The sequence below is a fragment of the Castor canadensis genome, chromosome 18, assembly GCF_047511655.1.
Source record: "Castor canadensis chromosome 18, mCasCan1.hap1v2, whole genome shotgun sequence".
NCBI classification, from domain to species: Eukaryota; Metazoa; Chordata; class Mammalia; order Rodentia; family Castoridae; genus Castor; species Castor canadensis.
The window spans coordinates 37379452-37399364 of record NC_133403.1 but is presented as its reverse complement, the minus strand read 5'-3'; the positions used below and the strand labels follow the sequence as shown (position 1 = coordinate 37399364).

The 19913-nt window shown below is 54.7% G+C and overlaps 1 protein-coding gene across 1 annotated transcript; it reads right to left on the bottom strand.

Moving 5' to 3' along the window:
* Positions 1-8324: 8324 nt before the first annotated feature.
* Lhx5 (LIM homeobox 5) lies at positions 8325-17539 on the bottom strand. The gene is made up of 5 exons (XM_020154472.2): positions 17040-17539; positions 14883-15106; positions 13856-14133; positions 13047-13212; positions 8325-9634 (listed from the first exon to the last, which is right to left on the bottom strand). The coding sequence occupies exons 1-5, from the start codon at positions 17210-17212 to the stop codon at positions 9267-9269; spliced, it is 1209 nt and encodes a 402-aa protein (XP_020010061.1). The 5' UTR covers positions 17213-17539; the 3' UTR covers positions 8325-9266.
* Between the last annotated feature and the right edge of the window lie 2374 nt (positions 17540-19913).

Genomic DNA, 19913 nt, shown 5'->3' with positions numbered 1-19913 from the left:
ACTCCCTTACCAAGAGGGTGACAGAAACCCTCAGCGACCAGGATGTTGGCCACTCACAGCGCACAGTGACACCCTGCCCAGAGCAGTGCCAAAGGAGAGCCTTGTGGTCCTGCGAGGCCTGGGCTTATGTCCCTGGGGTGGATCGAGCTCCTGGGTCTGAAGACGTGGCCACTTTGTGACCATGGACGGCCAGACCCTCCCGCTCCCCGAGCTGTACCCTCCTGCCTCCCCTCCATAAATCACGGGGCAGGACTCTCCGCGTCCGATGCCACCGGTCCGAGTGGCCCCGGCCCCTCCTGTCCTGTTGGCCTCTCCTTCCCCAGTGTTTCTGCTCTTTAAACTCCACCACAAATGTCACAGGCAGGCTTCTCGCCTTGCTTCCAAACTCCTGATAAATTCTGCTGGCTGGGCAACCTCAGGGGAGGTTTCCTGGAGCAAGGAACCCCATAAATCACCCCGCTGCCAGTCCGGCGTGGGCAATGTCTATGTAAAAAGGTGTTTCCTGGGAGCGCCACGGGCAGGAGAATCCTATTACAAGCCGCCCCATTAATTACAAAGAGTCAAGTCGGCCCCTGCCTGCGATTTTTTATCTTAAGTCCGAAAACTGACTACCTTCACCAAGCCTTCCCCTACCCCAAAGATCTAAAGGATAAAATAAATGTTTGAAGAACAAATAGCAAAGTTTCTCCTTTCAGGAGAAAGGCAGCAGAGAGAGGCGTGGGCAGGAAAAGGTTCTTTTTCTTCCTGGAAGAGTAAAAGTGAGGACCTGGCACAGCTCCTCTGCTGTGGAAGTGGGTTTTGCAATTGGCCCCATATTGCAGAAGAGGGAAACTGAAGCAGCCCTGGAGATACATGGTTTGGTCCATTTTTCTGAGATGGTGAGGTGGGCAGAAAATAAGCCAGTATAGAAGGACCTGGGTTCAAATCCTACCTCTATTTCTTACTACCAAAGACCCTGAATCAATGAATTAACCTCTCTGAGCCTTGGTTTCATTTTCTTTTTTGTTAAGTGGGAAGGAAAAGCATCCCTCGGAGGTTTTGGGCGGAGATCTGAACACGCGAGCACAGAGGACGCCAGCCAGGCGCGTCCCTCGTGGGGGGACTGAGACCTCCCGTGTCTCTCTGACTCCAGGCTCCAGGCCTCCGCCACCTGTACCTTTAGCTGCCTGCCACCCAGCAGCCAGAGCAGCTGGAGACAAACCTAATGCAGACCTGTGCATGGTCTCCCCGCAAGCCCTCTCGGGCCCTGCTGCACGTGACATGAAAGGCAGCCCCTGTGGCCTTGGCCTGCAGGCCGTGTAGCATGTGACCTCTGCTGGTCCTCCTGGTTCCATTCCTTCTTTTCTCCTTCCAGACTACCTGGATCCCAGCCACACCTGTCCCCTTCTCTCCCTAAAAACCACCAAATGTATATCCCCTCCCCAGGGCCACTGTTCTTGCTGTTCCCTTTGCCTGGTACATTCTTCCCTCAGACCCCTGCACCGTGGGCAACTCCTCCTCATTCAGGCCTTGGCTCAGTCACCTCCTCCAGTGGCCCTCCCAGCTTGCAGCCCACCTTTCAGAGTTGGGGCTAGGGTGAGGAAAGAGAGGCAGTCTCCCTGGAGCAAAATGAAAAGGAGCCAGGGTCAGTGGCTCACACGTGTAATCCTAGCTACTCAGGAGGCAGAAATCAGGAAGATCGTGGTTCGAAACCAGCCTGGGCAAATAGTTTGTGGGACCCTATCTCAAAAAACCCTTCACAAAATTAGGGCTGGTGGAGTGGCTCAAGGTGTAGGCCCTGAGTTCAAACCTCAGTATTGTAAAAATAAAATAAAATAAAATAAAAAAGGGTGCCTCAAACCTCAGTGGACAAATAAATTAAAATAATATAAAATTTTCACAATTAGTAAAATGACGCATTCTAAATAAAGACAGGTTCTCATCTGGACCTTTGTGAAACTCACCTCATTTCACCTCACCTCCTCCAGGTGAGTCCTTATTTAAAATGATGCTGGGTTTTGTTGTTGTTGTTGTTGTTTTGCAGTCCTGGAGTTTGAACTCAGAACCTTCATCTTGAGCCACTCCACCAACCCTTTTTTTTTTGTGTGATGGGTTTTTCGAGATAGGGTCTGATCTGCGATCCTCCTGATCTCTGCTTCCTGAGTAGCTGGGATTACAGGCGTGAGCCACTGGAGCCCCGCTACTGGTTTGTTCATGATGGTTCGTTACATTCACTTTGATGTCTCAGATTTTTATTTTCTTTTACTTTGGTAGTACTGGGGTTTGAACTCAGGGCCTCAAACTTGCTAGGCAGGTGCTCTACCACTTGAGCCACTCGCCCAGCTCTTTTCACTTTCATTATTTTTCATATAGGGTCTTCCTTTTATGACTGGCCATTCTGGACCACGCTCCTCCTAGCTATGCTTCCTGCACAGCTGGGATGGCAGGTGTGCACTACCAACTCCCAGTCATTGGTTGAGATGGGGTCTCATGAACTTTTTGCTAGGATTGGCCTTGAATCACCATCCTTCCAAGCTCTGCCTCCTAAGTAGCTGGGATTATAGACGTGAGCCTCTGCACCCAGCTTCAAAATATTATTTTAAACTATGATTTATCTTAAGGCCTATGTTTTCGGTGTCCTCTCTTGTCACCCAAGATCACTACTTGTCTTATCCTAGGCTGGCCAGCAGAGCACCCACCCAGCACTCAGATACTAACTGCAGCCCAGAGGACACGAGACCTGTATCAAATATTGGCTGGATAGCTAGTAGAATGGATGGACAAATGAAGAGAGAGCTCTGGAGGGCAGGCTGAGGTCTCTGGGGTTTCCAGTTCACGTCCCATCCCCAATTTTCAGATGAGAAGGCTGTGGCCCAGAGAGGGTGAGTGATCTAGTCACAGTCACACAGCACAATCACGACAAAGTCAGTCCCATGGGGCTGTGTGGTCACCACAGAGAGGTCTCTTGTTCCCTGCAGTGGGCCAGTTAGGGGCCGGCTCTCAGTCCTAAAATGTCATATTGCCCCCAGGCTTTGTCTGATCTATGTATCTTTACCAGTACCTCATTCTTAGGTTTCTTGAAGGCTTCGGTGTCTTTGGAAAGAAAACACTGGTTTAAATGGTGAAGCACATCCCTTCCCAGAATTAGGTGACAGCATGGAAGCAGACACACGAGAAAGGAAACAATGTCGTTACTTTGTAACGAGCTTCTGCAGCCACCAAGCCAGAGCCCAGGGGATGTCTGATAAGTGTGTGGGGGGCACTGACACCCCACGGCTCTGCTCCAGACAGCCAGACTGAGAGACTGAGAGAAAGAGAACTGAGAGCACTTTTTTTCTGTTTTGGTGGTGCTGGGGTTTGAACTCAGGGTCTTCACCTTGAGCCCCTCCACCAGCCCTTCTTCGTGATGGGTTTTCTCGAGATAGGGTCTCACGAAGTATTTGCCCGGGCTGGTTTTGAATCTCGATCCTCCTGATCTCTGCCTCTTGAGTAGCTGTGATTATAGGCGTGAGCCATTGGTGACGGCTGTTCCGAACTTATTTCATCTGATTTTGATTTAAAACAATGCTACCTTCTCTACTCACAGCTGCAGCTGGGAGCTGATCTCTGTTAGGCAGGGGAGGGGGATAGAGGGTGAGTGTATTTCTTATCTTGGTTTATTTTAGGTCCCCAAATAAGGTTCCCCTTATTTTAGGTTCCCCTGGCTTGGAACCCTCCATCCTCCTGCCTTAGCCTCCTATTGCTGGGATTACAGGTATGTGCCACGGTACCCAGTTTTGTGAAATGCCACATATATAAGCAGTCCCCAGAGTTTGCTTCAGCTATTGCTGGTCCATGGTCCATATTTTGAATATCAGGGGGCTAGCAAACCTGATTTCCAAACCCAATGCCACTGTACACCCTCTGGGGGGATTTAAGCCACTCCCTTGTCCTCACTGCGCCTCAGTTTCTTTCCTTGATCAATGGGGATAATGATTGTCCTCTACTAGGGCATCCTCTAGAGAATAAAAAAAAAAAAATACTGGGTGCTGGTGACTCACACCTGTAATCTTAGCTACTTGGGAGGCTGAGATTGGGTCGATCAAAGTTTGAGGCCAGCCTGGGCAAATAGTTCAAGAGACCCCCCATCTCCAAAATAATCAGAACAAAATGGACTGGAGGTGTGACTCAAGCTGTAGAGTGCCCGCTTTGCAAGCATGAAATCCTGAGTTCAAACCCCCCAGTCCCACCAAAAATAAAATAAGAGTAGTTGTCGTTTTCCATGAGCTGTTTAGAAAGCCACAAGCACCGCTGTCATGAGGTCCCGGGGGACCCATCAGCAGGTGCTGAGAGGTGTGGACAGTGGGGATGGCCCTGAACCCTGGCATGAATTCAGCAAGCAGAGGTGGAGGCCCTGGAGAAGTGGCTGGCGAGGTTTCCGTTCATCACAGAAATGGCCCATTTGCAATGATCGCTTGCCCAGGTGTTAATAACACTAATGGCGGAGGCATGGTAAACTTGGTCACTCGAACAGAAGAAATATGCAGAGACGCGCTCAGCCTTCCATAAATCAGCCGTGTGCGGCTTGACGAGGGAGGCAGGACTTAAAATTCCAGTCAGGAGACCGGGCCGCTCATAATCGGAGCTGGAGAAATAATTTATTCTGTTTATATCTTTTTACTGCACCGCAAGACTTGGGAGATGGAGCCCTCCACAGCCATTCTGCATTTTAAATATTAGTCCTAAGCACAGGGGGTCAGCCCTCGTGCTCGGTGGGGCATTTATTTGGGGCAGGAGAAGAAGGATAGGGACACCAGGAGGGCACACAAGGCAGGGAGAAGACAGCCATAGGCTTTAGCTGTTCAGTGTCTGCCAGATGACAGCCTATGGGCAGTGGGGACAAGTGCTGTCCCCTTTTCCCAGAGCTGGAGGGCATAGCCAGACCTTGGCTCACCTTCTTATCTTCATGCCTTGGAATATTTTTTTTTTCCTCTTGAAAGTCTTTTATTTTTAAATGATAATAAATGCGGCTGACGGAGACGTAGAAGGAGAGGAACACCAGGACACCTTAATGGAGGGAGAAGAAGGAGGATGGCAGGGAGTGTGAGAGAGAAGCCAGAAGTCCTTCTGTCTTTTGACCTTGGCAGTTCTCATAAGATTCTTTGTCCTTCCGGCTAGCTTTGTTGAGCTCTAGAGGAGGCTAAACAAAATCCAGTGAAGTTGCGACAGTAAGAGTCGACGCTCCTTATGCCTTTTCTTCAGGAATCCCTTTTTATGGCAGGCGAATTTCATCCATCCTTCCACCCGGCCACTCATCCACCCTTTCATTCATATTCCCATCCATCCTTCCTTCCATCCATTCATCCATCCATCCACTGACCCACCAATCCATCCATCATCCACCAATCCATTCACCCACCAATCCATCCAACCACTAATCCATCCACCCATCCATCCACCAATCCATCCATCCATCCATCCTCTCATGCATCCATCCATCCATCCATCCACTGACCCACCAATCCATCCATCCATCCATCCATCCATCCATCCATCCACTGACCCACCAATTCATCCATCCATGCATCCATCCATCCGTCCATCCACTGACCCACCAATTCATCCATCCATCCATCCATCCACCAATGCGTCCAACCACTAATCCATCCATCCACCAATCCATCCATCCATCCATCCTCTCATGCATCCATCCATCCATCCATCCATCCATCCACTGACCCACCAATCCATCCATCCATCCATGCATGCATCCATCCATCCACATAGTCACTTAGACAGCTGTGCTGGGCTCTATCTTGGGCTCAGAGGCAGCATATGTTCTAGAAGCAGAGTTCCTTGATTCTGCCCTTCCCCAATTGAATGGCTCTGAGAAACTCCCCTTGCCCTTTCCCGTGAAGTGGGCAGAACAACCCTCACCTGAAAACTGGTGTTGAGGTTTGCAGGAGATGCTGGCCAAGGGCTTGAGGCAGGCTGACCGGCTGGCAGTGGTCCTGCTGGCTTGGGAGGCAGATGAGTCTCTGGGGAGTGTGGTCAGTGATGGCACCCTGGGGTCCATCCCAGTCATGGACTGTGGGGACTGGGGCACATACATTTTTAGCAAGTGCTAATCTGATCATATTTTGAGAAAATGGTTGTGGGTGGTGAGGGAGAAATGACCCTTTCCAATGCCCTCTTCCCCATCCAGTCTATCTTAGGCCATGTCCCCTTGTGGGTCCTCACAACCTCCGCTGTGGCACCTGCAGGGCACTGGGAGGGGCAGATGGGGGCGGGGTGTCTCCTCCCAGAGACCCTGGACCCTGCAGGCACTTCTGTACCTAGAAGGAGGGGCAGAGGGTTCCACTGTGAACTCTCACTGCCTTTCAGCTGTCCCCACGAATTGGGGCTCACGGACACCTGTGGGACCCACGGGTAGGTGGCTGAGGGTACCTGGACACCATGAGGCCTGAGCAGTAGGTGACTTGGCATAGCCATGGGGTCCTCCTCCTATAGTGTTCACCTCTCCTCCCCCTCTTCCTACCTCTTCCTCTGCCCTTCTCATTTCCTTCCCTCATCTTCCTCTCTTTCTCCCTCTTTACTTCCACTGCCTTTTTCTTCCCCTCTTCCTCTGTCCCTGTCACCCTGTTGCCACCTGTCTGCAGAGGACTAAGGGGCGAGTCCTCCCACTCCAGCCTCATGTCCTGTGTCTCCCTAGTAAAAGTTGTAAATCAGCCTCTCTATAAAATTCATACTTTGCCAGAAATCACTCAAGGACGGGGCAGAGGTGCCACCCACTTTGCAATTCTCCTTTCGGCTCCAGAATCCATTATACCCAGGGCTCCATACAGGAAATGCAGCAGAACCTGACGACTGATAGTGGACGTGAGTTCCTGCTCTGTCACTCCCCAGCTGTGTGAGCTTGGGCAAGTCCCTCGACCTCTGAGAGCACCCTGATGGGACAAATAATACCTTCCCTGATACAAGGCCAGCGATGGAGCTAGGGTATGCATTCCAATATGGCTGAATGCTGGGAAGACTGGAACCAACCCAAATGTTCAACAATAGACTTGTTTGAAAATAAGACAACACACACAACGGACTCAAGGAACTTTAAGCGGTGACTACAGAGAATCACATAACTGTCTCATCAGCTCGTGAATCTGGAAGACGATGCTGAGTGAGTCAGGCCAGGTGACCACATGTCGTGCACAGGACATGGTCTCAAGTTTCACAATGAAAAGATGGAAACTCCTGAAGGAAATACATTGACCACATTACCGCAGTGCCTGACATTCTGGATGATAACATTTTCTTTCTTTTGTTTATCTGAAATTTTGAGATTGTCTACAAGCAAATGGCATTTGTGCGGTATAGACAAATGTGCTATTAAGGGGAAAAAAAAAAGACAAAGCTAGGCCACCTTGCAGAATTTTTGTGAGGCCACATGAAGCACAGATGGGTGGGGCTCCTAGCATGTGTCCATTACTGGTCCCCCGTCTTTCTTCATCTCCCCACTCCCCCCGACCTTTTCCTGTTGGGTCAGACACCATATCCAAATGCAGGACACTGAATTTATTTTTTATCTCTTTCACCTGCTTTTCTAATCCTGTAATGCCTGAGTGGGAGGGAGTGGAGGAAGCACTCCCTCCAACCCCCACTTTTGCAAGTAGGGAAACTGAGGCAGAGAGGGGCAAGGGACTTGTTTTTGGATAGTGGCCTCAAGCCTCCTGAATCTCACTGGAGCCTTTTTGCTTGCCTTTTGCTAATGACACAAGCCTGCGCTGTGTAAGCACTGGAGAGCCCACAGCCCTGCTCCCCAGGGCCCTTCCATCCTAATACAGCTTTGTGGATAAACAGCCCCAGCTCACACCCGCTGTTTTTTTCTCCTTTTTCCCCCCACTCCTTTTCTCTCCCTCCCCTTTTGTTTTGAGCCACTCAGAATTACATGGGGGCATTCTTTTGACGTATTGGAGACAGACAAATCACACATCCATTCACTTGTCAACAGTTAGGTCCTCTGTGTGCTGGGCTGTGTTATATCAGAACAGAACCAAAAGCCTGGTTCCCAGAAACCGTCAAAAAGCCCCACTCACCAGAAAAGCTCCCCCTTTGGATGAGGAGGGGGGGTCTATGCACCCATCAAATCCTTTTGATATCAGAGACAAGAAGCAGACAAAATATTTTCATTTGCCCTGATTATAAAGGTAGGGACAAAAAGAAAATCACACAGTACTGAGGGAAAAAAAGATTTTTTTTATTAATCTTTCTTTTTTTAAAAAAAAAAGTTGACTTTTTAAAATTTTTTGTTTTTGTTTTTTTAGGTAAACCTCTTTCTGGCTCAACTCCCTCATACTGCCAACCCCCCTCTTAAAAATATAAAAATGTCCAACCCCAGGTAACTAGAGTACAATAAATAAACAGTAAACACAAAAACATACTTTATTTGTTTCTTCTTTATACAAAATAAGGAAACTAGAAGCGTTCGACTTCCAAAAAAGTATAGTGTACATCCTGACAGCCCAGCCTCCAGGCCCCGGGCAGGGACCTGGACCACCTCGCCCAGGGGCAGAGCAGGGTGGGCGGGTGTTCGAGTCCGGCCTGGACCCTCCGGCTCAAAACCAATGTCCAAGGAAGGAAGAGAGCGGAGCAGGTCTGCGGCTGGTCAGTCGTGACCACCCCACTTCCTAGAAAAGCTGACCTTGAGCCTCAAGATTGGCCACCAGGGGGCGCCAGCACGCAGCATCGCTCGCTCGCTCGCTAGCTCGCTCTCTCCATCTTCTCTCTGGCGGACGCTTTCCTCATTTCTCTCTCTCTCCCTTTCAATCTCTCTCTCTCTCTCTTTTTCTTATCACCTTTTCTTTTTAAAGATGGGGAAAGCAGAGCGAGAAATAAGATTACAAAATGACATTCGGCTTGCAGAGAGTTGGGGACACATGGTCTCCGCCCCTTGGCCTCTCTCGACCCTCGCTCAGTTCAAAGAGGTGGCGGTGGTGGATGGGGGTCGGGGGAAATCAGAGCGTGCTTGGAATCTCTTGACTCTCCAGAATATTGACTTTGGTCCCAAGAAATTGCTCACGGCTGCTGGAGAGCGCTGGTGGCGGGCTGGAGGTCCCCGAGGGCCAGCGGGGTGGAGGATGGGGGGACGGCCCCCCTCGGCGCGCAGCCCGGCAGCAGCTGCAGGTTGGGTTGCGGACCCGAGAGAGGACCCCTGAGGGTGACCCAGGCCAAGTCCGTTTTGGTTTTGGGGGGAGGGGCTGAGCTGTGTCCGGGCGGCTCCCCAGGGCGAGCGCAGGGGCGGCCCGGCCCGCGCCTTACCACACAGCCGCCTCGTTGAGCTCGGGGTTGGGGTGCGACAGCGCCCCGCTGTAGCCGCTGGTGCCGCTCATGGGGAACGGAGGGCTGGGCCCACCGCTGAACACCTCGCCGGGCATGGGATGCAGCGCGCCCGGCAGCCCCGGCTCCGGGCTTGGCGTGTCCGGGTGCGAGATCATGTCGGTGAACCTGGGGTTGTCCCCGGCGTGCGGGCCGGCGAGGGGCGGCTCCAGTGCGCCCAGCGGCGTCGAGCCGGGACCCGAGGCGGCCAGGAAGCTGGAGTCGGCCGGGGACTGCGCCTGCGACGGCGGGCCGTGCGCGAAGAAGTCGTAGTTACCTCCTGGCGCGTAGTAGTCGCCTTGGTAGTCTGCGGGAGGGAGGGGGAAGGACACAGAGACGTGAGACACTGAGAGGTCCCAGGTGGACCCGCGGGGACCGGGGTGACAAAGGCCAGGGACGCGCAGAGATCCAGTGTCAATGGGGACAGCGGGACAATGACCCGCGGAGGCCTGCGGAGACCAAGGGATAGGAGGTCTGAGACCCTTGGAGATGGTGGAGTGTGCAGGAGGCCCACGGAGAGGGCCTGTGACAAACAGATGGACAGACCCAGAGACAATAAGGGGCACAGAGCGGGAAAGATGCGAGACTTCAAAGTCACAGGTTCCCTGATACACAGACATACAGAGACAGCAGCATCAGGAACGCAGACAATTCCAGTGTCTTAGAGCTCCTGACAGAGACTCGGACACACAGAGACAGCTAGAGATGGCACAGACACGGAGTGGAAGGCAGCGAGGACACGCTGCAGCGGGAAGTCACCGCACCAGCCGGACAGATTGCAGGTGGAGTAAGACAGAATCAAGGACATGCAAAAAGAAAGATGAGAAGGGTTCGCTTAGAGAAAACCCCAAAGGTGGATGGAGAAAGACAGGAGCCAGGCAGAAGATGGAGAGACAGATGCATCCAGAGACCACGGGTGGATCAGTGAGATGAGTTCGAGGAACCGAGACGGAGGCTGAGAAACCAGGGAGCGGAGTCAGGAAAGGATGAACCCACGGACGCAGAGCAGAGCGCGAAATGGTCGGATCCGGGTGGCAACTGGCTGGGGAGAAGCCGAAAACTGGGCACCCGCCTGAGCGCAGAGGCACTGGCAGGTTGACCCTGGGGTGCACGAACTGCAGGCAGCGCACCCGTCACCTCTGAGCCCACCGACCTGGACCTGGCGCTGTTCTTTGTCCCTCCCTTCCCCCTTCCCCCGCCAGGGTCGGGATGGATGCTGGGCTCGACCATTTGAACCAGCCTGGATTAGAAAAAGCTAAGGCCAGTGACTTCTGTTGGGGGGTTGTCAGGACACCTAGGTTCTGAAGTATTTAGGGACATTGAACCCGTTTGACAAGCTAGTGGCAGCTATGGGTTCTCCCTGAGAGAAATTCACCAATGAATACTTTCCCCACAAATTCCCCCGTGCAGGACGCCAGGTCAGGCGTCCACCCTGGTCAAATTGCTTCTGCATCAGCTCTACCCTCCCAAAGCCCTTCCCTCAAGTCCAGTGATAGCCTTCCTCCGTCCCCAAAGGTCGGCCCCCTCAAGGATTGGGGTGGGGGGACCCCACCGAGCGAGCACCTTTGCAGCCAGCACAGGTAACAACAACCCGCTTAGTACGGTGGGAAAACCAGTCAGGGCTCCTCTGCAAGCCCATTCCACCTGCTCAGTCATGGGGTTTCAGCATGGGCGGGTTCCCAAGCCCCCATCTCCTCCATTCTTTTCCAAATCCTGAAACCTATCCAAATGGGGGTGTCTAGGAGCGCGGCGTGGAGACCGTTTAGGCAAAACTAAAACCATTGCTAATTACTTTCTAAAAGCCGCAAATTCCATCCGCCCCGAAAGTGAAGGAGAAGAGACGAATTTGGGGCCTCAAAGGGACAGGGATGGGGGACCGCCATGGCCCGCAGCGAGCCCGCAAAGCAGCGAAGGCCGCGGCCCAGGCGTCGTGCGCGCCGCCTCCGCCCATATGGCGGCCGGGCCGGAGGTAATTGGAACAAACGCCGTCTGAAAAGGGCACAAAAGCCGCAGCTGGGGCTTTGTCCGCGCTCCCACGGGGAGCCGCCGGCCCCGCCGCCCGGCCCCTTTCTCGCCCGCTGCCGGCCGCCACCGCCGGGATCTCCCAGCGCGGATTAGGCGGGGCTGCCTTGCTGGGGGCTGGGGAGTCCTGACCCCCCCCAGTTCGGGGGAAAGAGGGGTCGTGGTGTCCAACCCCCCCTCCACCCAATCCAGCAGGCGCGCAGGCGTGGGGGCGGCGGGATTGGTGCGGGACGTGCTGGTCGTCCCAGAAAGCTAGGTTAATTATCCAGGCGGGGAAAAATTCTGGACGGGTACCGCCCCCACCACCTTTTTACAGCGGGCTGAGATTTTGTGGGGAAGGAGGCAAAGATAGGCGCCGACAATGGCAGAATGGAGACCCTGGAGGACCCTGCTGCGGCTCCCCAACCTATGCCTTGCTACCGCAGAAAAAAGCACCACCTGGAAGCATTTTGCTCACAATTTCTAGAGGGCTTGGCCTAGTCTCCATATTAACATCCTAGTCCTTCGCAGGCCACTGAAGCAAACCGCTGCTGAGGTTCCCTGACGCACCTCCAGGACCTGCCTGGACGCCTGCCTCCTGCCCTCTTTCCCACTCATTGTCAATGAATTCACTTTTTAAAAGACAAGTCCCCTCTCTCAAACTGGGTAACAAAACCCACGGCAAGGCCTATGGCAGGAGCCACACAGATGCCGCTGAGGTTGGGCACTCCTGGTGGTTCCCCAAATTGGAAGGGTGGAGAATGAAAGGGAGGAAGGCGGGGAGGATGGTGGACCAGGGCTGTAGTGCCTTGGATCTAGGGGCTCCAAGTCCATGGAGGAGGAGCTGGGATGATGGTGGGCAGTTGGGATGGGCCACCAATCCATTGTGAGGGAAAAGAGGGAGCGGGAGAGAAAAAAGGGGAAAGAAGCGCCGATCAACCACAGAGTTTAGCCTCGCCTGAGCCTGATAATGCCGGGACTAGCCATTCTCCCCAGATCTAAAGATTTAAAGTGGACGGATGCGCGCTCCCAATCTAGACGCACTCCTGTGTGCTTGGGGCTGGAGGGAGGATCTGGACAATGCTGGAATTTGGTGCCAAATGCTCAGCTTAGCGTCCCCTCTGCAGCACCGAAGTTGCTGCCTCAGAAGCTAGCAAGGTGGGGAAAAGTGAACCCAAATCCCCTCCTTCCGTAACCCAAGCGCGTTCCAGCTTTTTCCAAATACTTGGGGCGAAAGGGCAAAGGCAGCAGGAAAGCTGTGTGTCCGGTGGGGGGAGGTGCCCCTCAGTATGACGCGGGGTCGTGACACCTGTTTCTCCTTTTGGGGTGTCTCAGTGTATGTGTGTGTGTGGAGGAGTAGAAAGTACCTGTGTGTGGTTGTATGTAATCGTATGTCTAGTTCTGTGTCCCTGAGGTCTCTGAACACAAGCCTGTGTGCGTACGCCCACGTGTCCTGGGAGGGTGACGGCGAGTGTGTATTTCGTGTGTATATCACGGGTGTGCATGCGTCTGCTTTTGTGTCCAGGAGGCATTTGTGAGTTGTGTGTGTCCATGTGTCTATCCAGGTGTCTTTGGTTGTGTACGTCCTGCGTGCGTGGGGCGGAGTAAGGGGTGTCTCTGGGCGGCAGAAATCGCACGCAGGCCGGGGCCCCCTGTGCCCTCAGCCTAGAACAGCTCGGGCCAAAGTGTGGATTAGCGCGTCTCAGGACGCCCCTTACCTCCGTAGTAAGTGTACGGGGTGGACCCCAACATTTCAGACTCGTCCAAGCGGCCGCCCAGCGGACGCATGCGCCGGGGACTCCGGAAGAAGGCGTGTCTCCGGGCACCCAGCGCGCTTAGCTGTTTCATGCGGCGTTCTTTGGACCGTCGGTTCTGAAACCACACCTGGGACAGAGGAGGGGGCTGTGAGCTCGGGGTCAGGAGTGCCCTCCCTTCCTCTTCCTGCCCTGGCTACCCCTGCTGGGTCCTAGTGCCTCTGGCGCACCAGGACTCCCTAGAGGTCGGGGCAGGGCCGGATTAGGCCGGGAGGGGCGGAGAGGGGCCGCGGCGAACCAGCCAAGGGTGAAGGATTTCGCGGACCCGTGGGGCGACTCATAAAGACTTGGGTTTCCCGGTTCTTGGCTTCCCCGCGGCCTGACGGCTTTATAAAGGCCTCCCGCCCGGCAAGGCTCTCTCCCGGGCTCCGGGCCGGGCTGGGGTCGTTTGTCTGTTTGCCAGCGCCTCGGCGCAGGGACATTGCTTCTTTCTCTGCTTGGAAAGGAGGGGTCCTGGAGCCCAGAAAGGCTTCAAACCTTCGTTGAGCGGAGCGCGGGCGGGGGTGTGGGGGAAATCCCTGTCCAAAATCACACCTCCAGGACAGTGGGGCTGGACTGAATCTTTGGTTCAAAATAACCCACCTCCGGCGGGTGCCCAGTTGTCCCTCAACCACAGCCCTGCGTGTTCTTAGGCCAGGAGGCTGGTGGGAGGCTCCTCCTCGGAGGCTCCTGGCCCCAGCGAGGGTGGAAGGAGTGACCGGGCCGGGCGGTACCTGGATGACCCGCATGTTGAGACCCGTCTCCTGGGCCAGCTGCTCTCGGATGTGGCGCGTGGGTTTGGGCGTGGCGGCGAAGGCGGCCTTGAGTGTCTCCAGCTGCTTGGCTTTGATGGTGGTGCGCGGGCCGCGCCGTTTGGTGCCCGAGTTCTGCTCCTCGTTCTCGTTGTTGGCCGTCTCCTTGTCCGACGAGGTCGAGTTGTCTGTCTCCTTGGGGTCGTCCTGCAATGGGTCCTGGAGGTCCGGGGACAAACTGCGGTCCGTACAGGATGACACTGCGGGCGGACGGATTGGGGAGGGGACAAGCGGTATCAACAGCGGCCCGATCTTTCTCCAGTTTAATGGCCGGTTCCAGCCGGCCCAGGCCACCGCAGGCCAATCTGGGTTCCCTCCCAAATCTGCGACAGCCCCTCCCCAAGAGACCCGGCGCCCGCCCACTCTCTCCTGGCGGGGCTGGGGCTTTGAAAGGGACTTTGGAGGCCCTCAGCTCGTCTGAGAAGAGCGAGAGAGAGAGAGAGAGAGAGAGAGAGAGAGAGAGAGTGTGTCTGTGTGTGTGTGTGTGTGTGTGTGTGTGTGGAGGGGGGTGGCATGCCCTCTGAGAATCCGCCTTCTAGGAGAGGGGACTGAGGAGAGCACAGACGTCCCCTTCCATCTTCCTTTCCCTTCTCTCTGCCCTCCAAATTCCAATGAGCGCCCTCCCAGTGCACCTAGAAGTTATTAGGACCTCAAACGACACAGAAGGGTGAATTATACAGTTCCAAATTAGGGGAGGAGGGCAAATTGGAGAGAGCTCAGAACTGGAGGACTCGGAATAGCTATGGCTCCTAGGATGGGCTCCAATGCTCCCTGTTCTCTAGGCTTCACTGCCCTCTCCTTGCCCTGGAATTGCCTGGTGGGTGAATTGTGTGCTGAGCTCTGAGCCCAGCACCGACTTGGGCACTGGGAGACAGTAGAGAGTGCCAGCCTGGGCAGGGCAAGAAGGGCACTAAGGCCAAGAGCTAAGGAAGGGCAGAGGCCTCCATACCTGAGTTAAGGCTGCCCTCCTTGAGGCTGGAGGAGCTCAAGTAGTCGTCCTTGCACACGAACTTATTCTCGTCGATGACGTAGAGTTCCTCCCCGGTGGACAGCTGCTTATTGCACACCATACAGGTGAAGCAGTTGAGGTGGAAGACTTTGCTCCGGGCTTTGCGCACCAGGTCGCTGGGCGAGATGCCTTGCGCACAGCCGGCGCACTTCGTGCCGAAGCGCCTGTGGACACATGGCGGGCACTTGTCACTGCGAGGTGGGGAGGTAGGCCTGGTGTCCAGTCCACTCCAGCCCCCAACCTCATCCCATCTCCCCTGCGAAGCTTCTGTTTCCACATCTTTCAAGCAGAACCCTAATTCTACCCTTCCTAGCCAAAGCGGAATTGGGTCAATGTCTTGGGCTGTGCCTGGAATGGGTACTGTCCTGCTCCTAGTGGGTTGACTCAGACCCCACTGGGCTATGAAGGGATAAGCACTGGGTGCAGCCTTCAGCCAGGCAGGAGCTCAGAGTGTCCCAAGGCACCCTCCACCCACACACTCCTACATCTTGGCTAGATCTGTTTAGGCTGCTTTTGGAGTCTGTGTTCTGTGGTCCACCAAGGGTTTAAACCCAGCAGGCTGGGTTTGGATCATTTCCTGGCTTTGCCTTCTGGATCCTTTCTAGTTTGTTGGGGTACCAGGTAGGGCCAACCTGTCTGGACGGCTGGCCCTAGCAGCAGGGTGGGAGACCCCTCTCCTGGACTGGGCTTGAGCCTGGAAGAGGGACCCTTCCTCTCATTCCCAGTTCTAACCAGGGACCTGCTGGATCTGGTCAGGAGCTAGGGCCAGCAGGGCCTCAGAGGGATGGATTCTGGAAACAGGGACTAGGTTTCAGCCCTCACCCCATCTCTGGCCCTGGCAGGCAGCAGAAGAATGGGAACAGAAAGCAGTCCCGAACCCCACATGAATTTCTCAAATGCTACCTTTCCCTCCTTCCTGATCCAATTCCTTTTTCTTTCTTCCCTGAGCTCAGAGAGAAAGTGGCCTCCCCCACAATGGGTAGTGCAGACCCCCAAGGGCAGAAGTGAGGTGCAGGTTAGAGGAAGGCAAGGGGCTCAGGACTCTGGGAACCCCACATCTGCACACACCCATGTCTCTAAACAGGGCGAATTTGGGTGACATTGATGTAGTGAGGGCATTAGAAGCCATAAGTCACTTTTGGCCTTATCCGGCAGCGTAATTGGCCATATGCACCTTATCAAAAATCATTAGGTGCTTTGCAGGCTCCTCCACATTAGGGGTGTCGGGCCTCTGGGGCTGGAGAGTTTACACGTGTAAAGGCGCAGCTGACATTTTCTCCTATTCAAATTTCCAAGTGTAGAGTGGCTGGGGCCAGGCGGCAGTCTTTTTCCAAGGTGCTAATCACACCCCCCCCACCCCACCCCCAGCGCCTGCAATTTGCACTCACAAAGCCGGTCTGGGTGCCCTGTGGAAGCTAAACAGCAAAAACCCCACAGCATTTCTCAGCTGGGGAAACTGAGGCCCAGAGAGGCTATGTGTCCTGGCTTGCCTGAGAGCCCACATGGACTGACTGGGTGTGTGTGACACAGCCCAGGCCAGACTCCAAGATTCTGATTCTCAGTTTCCTATTTGGCCAATGCCTTTCAACACTGGAGAAAATGTTTAAGGGGTTAGGGTGGGGGTGGGGGGAGAAGGGTCTCTGTCCTTCCTGGCTGGACCAGGCTGGATCTGGGAAGTTTCTGTTTGTCCTGGAGGACATCCTCTGGGCTCAAGAATTCTGCTGGGAAGGGAGAAGCCTCCAGACACTTCTAACTCCAGGGAACATCTTTGCTTTCCAAGCTGGCTTGAAGCTTGTGTCTTGGGGAAGCAACTGTTGGAGAGGGTTGGAGAGCAAGTTTGTGGGGCTTCCTCTTCCCTGCCCCACCGCTGCTGGGAGCTGCCAGGAGGACCAGAGGCGAGGCAGCCTTCCTCCGCCTAGGCTCCGGACCTTTCCTGGACAGAAGATGGAGCAGGAGGAGAGCAGAGTGCTGCTCGCCCCCCATCTAAGCTGTGAGCCCGAGAGGTTGCGATGGGTTTCATGGTCCCCCCTTCCACGACGCCCAGATGGAGCGCGGGCAGGGCATCTGGCAGGCAAGCTGGGCGACGCGGCCTCTTACCTGAAGAAGTCATTTTTGCAGTAGAGCTTGCCCTCGCGCGAGAAGCACTTCTCCGAGAGGTTCGTTTTACACTCGCAGCACTGAACACATTTGATGTGCCACGCGCGGTCCAGCACGTTCAGCAGAAAGCGGTCGAGGATGGGCCGCTCGCAACCGGCACAGTGCACCATCATAGCCCCGCGTCCCGGCGGCTTGGGCCGCCTCGCCCTCCCTTTGGGGCCCCAGGCCCTTGGGGCCTCCTGGCCTGACTGCTGCTCTCCGCCTCTTGTCTCAGCCGCCGCCGGGCGAATCCGGTCCGGACCAAGACTCAGACGGTCAAGTCCTGGGCGCTCGCTACCCAGAGTGGGGTGAGGGGTGGTGGCGGTCACGACCTCATGCCACGGGTCGGGCGCCCCGGCGCTTATTCCGGGCTCCCCCAGGTGTCTTCGGTGGCTGCTGGCCTCGGCACTGCCAAACGGCTTTCCCCGGTGGCGGAGGCGCCGGCACTTTCCCCCACTTTCAAGCGGTCCCGATCCTCATCTTTGTCTGGCCGCCGCCTAATTCGCGCATCCTTATTCAGATTTGGTGACGTGGCGCAGCACGTAGGGGGCCCGCCGGCCAATGGGCGCGCCGTGGCCATGGCAACCTGTTAAATTTATAGCATATCTAAATTGGCTACAGCGTTGCGGTCCGGACAGAGCAAAAAAAACAAGGCATCAGTATTGTTGAGTATTACCTGTACCTGGTTCGGAGGCTAAGTAAGTATCTACCTTCCAGTTTGGGGCTGGGGAGGGGGGCGGGGGCGCGCGATCCGAAAACCGCGGCTCTCTCTCTGTCTCTCTCCCTCTCTCTGCAAATATTTGGGGGCCGAGGTTCCAAGGCCTAGTCAGAGAGGGACTTCCCACACCCTTTGCCACCCAGGGAACTTGCAGAAGTTGCACGAGGCCCCGAATGCGCTCTCATCCGCCTCCTCCTCCCCTGCCCTCCCCCCACCCCCACGTGGGACTTCAGCACCTCCACGCTGCTGGGGTCTGAGCCCAGGAGCTGCGACAACGCAGTTCTCAGGGCTTCTTTTGTCATACATGGGGCTAGGGCCCAGCCGGGCCTTTCTCAGGAGAGAGTGGAGGCCATGCCGCTAGGACATTTTTCCCTGGGCAGGTTGGAGAGGGGGCGGTGTCACCTGGTCCGGTTCCGACAGGGAGTTTCAGGCCCGAGCAACGCACTCACTAGGCTTTGAAGCAGCTAGGAGGTGGCATTATCACATCTGTCCCTTCCAGTTCCCAGGTCAGCCACTCGGGGACAGCGGTGAGTGGGTTGCACTTCCGAGGGAGGAGGCTAGCGACTGCGTGCGTGGGCGCCCTTTGCACTTTCACGGCCTGTGGGCTGTAAGTTCAGCCCTTTATAGGGCGCTGGAGCAGCAGCAAGACGTGTTGGAGGCTCGGGAGGGCACAGAGGTTGTGGGAGTGCATGGGGTGTAGCAGGTGTACGTGGGGGTGTAGGAGGGAGGTCTGTGGACCTGCAGGGGAGGGAAGGGACCAGGCCTTCTTTTCCTCGGGCTAGCCTGGCCAGGGCGCTTTCCAAGTTGGGGAGGCTGGGAGGGAGTGTACCGAAGGGAAGCGAGCTGATGGGGTAGTGCCTGGGCCCAAGGGTTGGAGCCAGAAGAATTTGTGCCAACACTTGGCTGTGAACGTTTGGGCATATTTACTGAGTTTGTCCCTGTTTATTCACTGTTCATCTATTTATAGTGTGTTAGTAATCAAGCTTGTACATCCATTTTGGTATGTGTATTTTTGTGTGCAAATTTGCATGTTTAATATTGCATATGGTCCTGCTAATGTTTGTGTGCGTGTTAATGTGTCCGTTTTAATTTTTGTTAATCTGTGTGCGTGTGTGTGTTTACTAGAGGGGGCGTGAATGTGAGAACGTTTGCATGTGCAAATGCACACTGGTTTGAGATGATTTATGCTTGTGTGTGCTAACATTGATGGGAAGGTACACTTCCCAGCTGAATGTGCGTGTTTGTGTGTAAATGACTGTGTGCGTGCCAGAGACCCTGTGTGTGTGACTCAGCTGGCTTGGGTGTATTTGTGAGCGCAGAATTTTGTAGATCTGCATTTGTGTCTCTCACCTGTTTGTTTGGACAGTGGATTTTTGCTTACGTGACTCCTGTAGGTTTGCAGGGTATGTTTGTATTCACGTGAGCACTTACCTTTATGGATTGGGGTGGGGTAGTGAGCAAGATTTGCAGGTGCTACAGTTGGGGCACAGAGATGCCTACTTGTCCCTCAGTCCTCTATAGAGCTATCCCCTACAGTCTGTAGGAGAGGTGGTCTCACTGGGGCCAAGGAATTGATGGGTGCTGCTCCCCAGTGAAGCACTGATCCACCAGCTTGACCTCTGCAAGACAAGTCCTCAACCCCAGCAGCTTCTGCTGGTTGGTGCTGTTATCTGATCCTCTAGCTTGTCAGGGGATCCACATTTAAACAACACAGAAGTGGAGCCAGTAGGAACCGGAGCCGGGTTCAGCCAGGAACAAGTAGGATGGAGCTCGCTTGGCTTCCTAGGCCCTTGGAGGCAGAGAGGCTCCAAGAGTCTCAGTGAAACGTCTCCAGCAGCACCTGGCTTGCTGCCTGGGGCCTGAATAGTCCTTGAGCCTGGCAGGGCAGAGATGAAAGAAATAAGAACCTGAGAGAATGGGGAGCAAGGCGCCACACTCCAGGCAGACGCAGATGCTCTGCCTTCCCAGTCTTTGTCTCCTGGAGCTTTTTCAGTCTCCCTAGTTCTCACTTCTAGGTGTTACGGTCTCTGTTTCACTCTTAGGCTTAGCTTCCCTTGTTTCTCTGTTTCTCCCTCCCTTTCAGTTTCTGTTTCTCTCTCTTCCTCCCTCTGCATCTT

Coding starts and splice junctions, on each gene's coding strand:
- Lhx5 (XM_020154472.2), bottom strand. CDS start 17,212: ATGATGGTGCACTGTGCCGGTTGCGAGCGGCCCATCCTCGACCGCTTT. Junction 14,134..14,882: donor GGAGGGCAGCCTTAACTCAG/GTATGGAGGCCT, acceptor GTCCGCCCGCAG/TGTCATCCTGTACGGACCGC. Junction 13,213..13,855: donor TCAACATGCGGGTCATCCAG/GTACCGCCCGGC, acceptor CCTCTGTCCCAG/GTGTGGTTTCAGAACCGACG.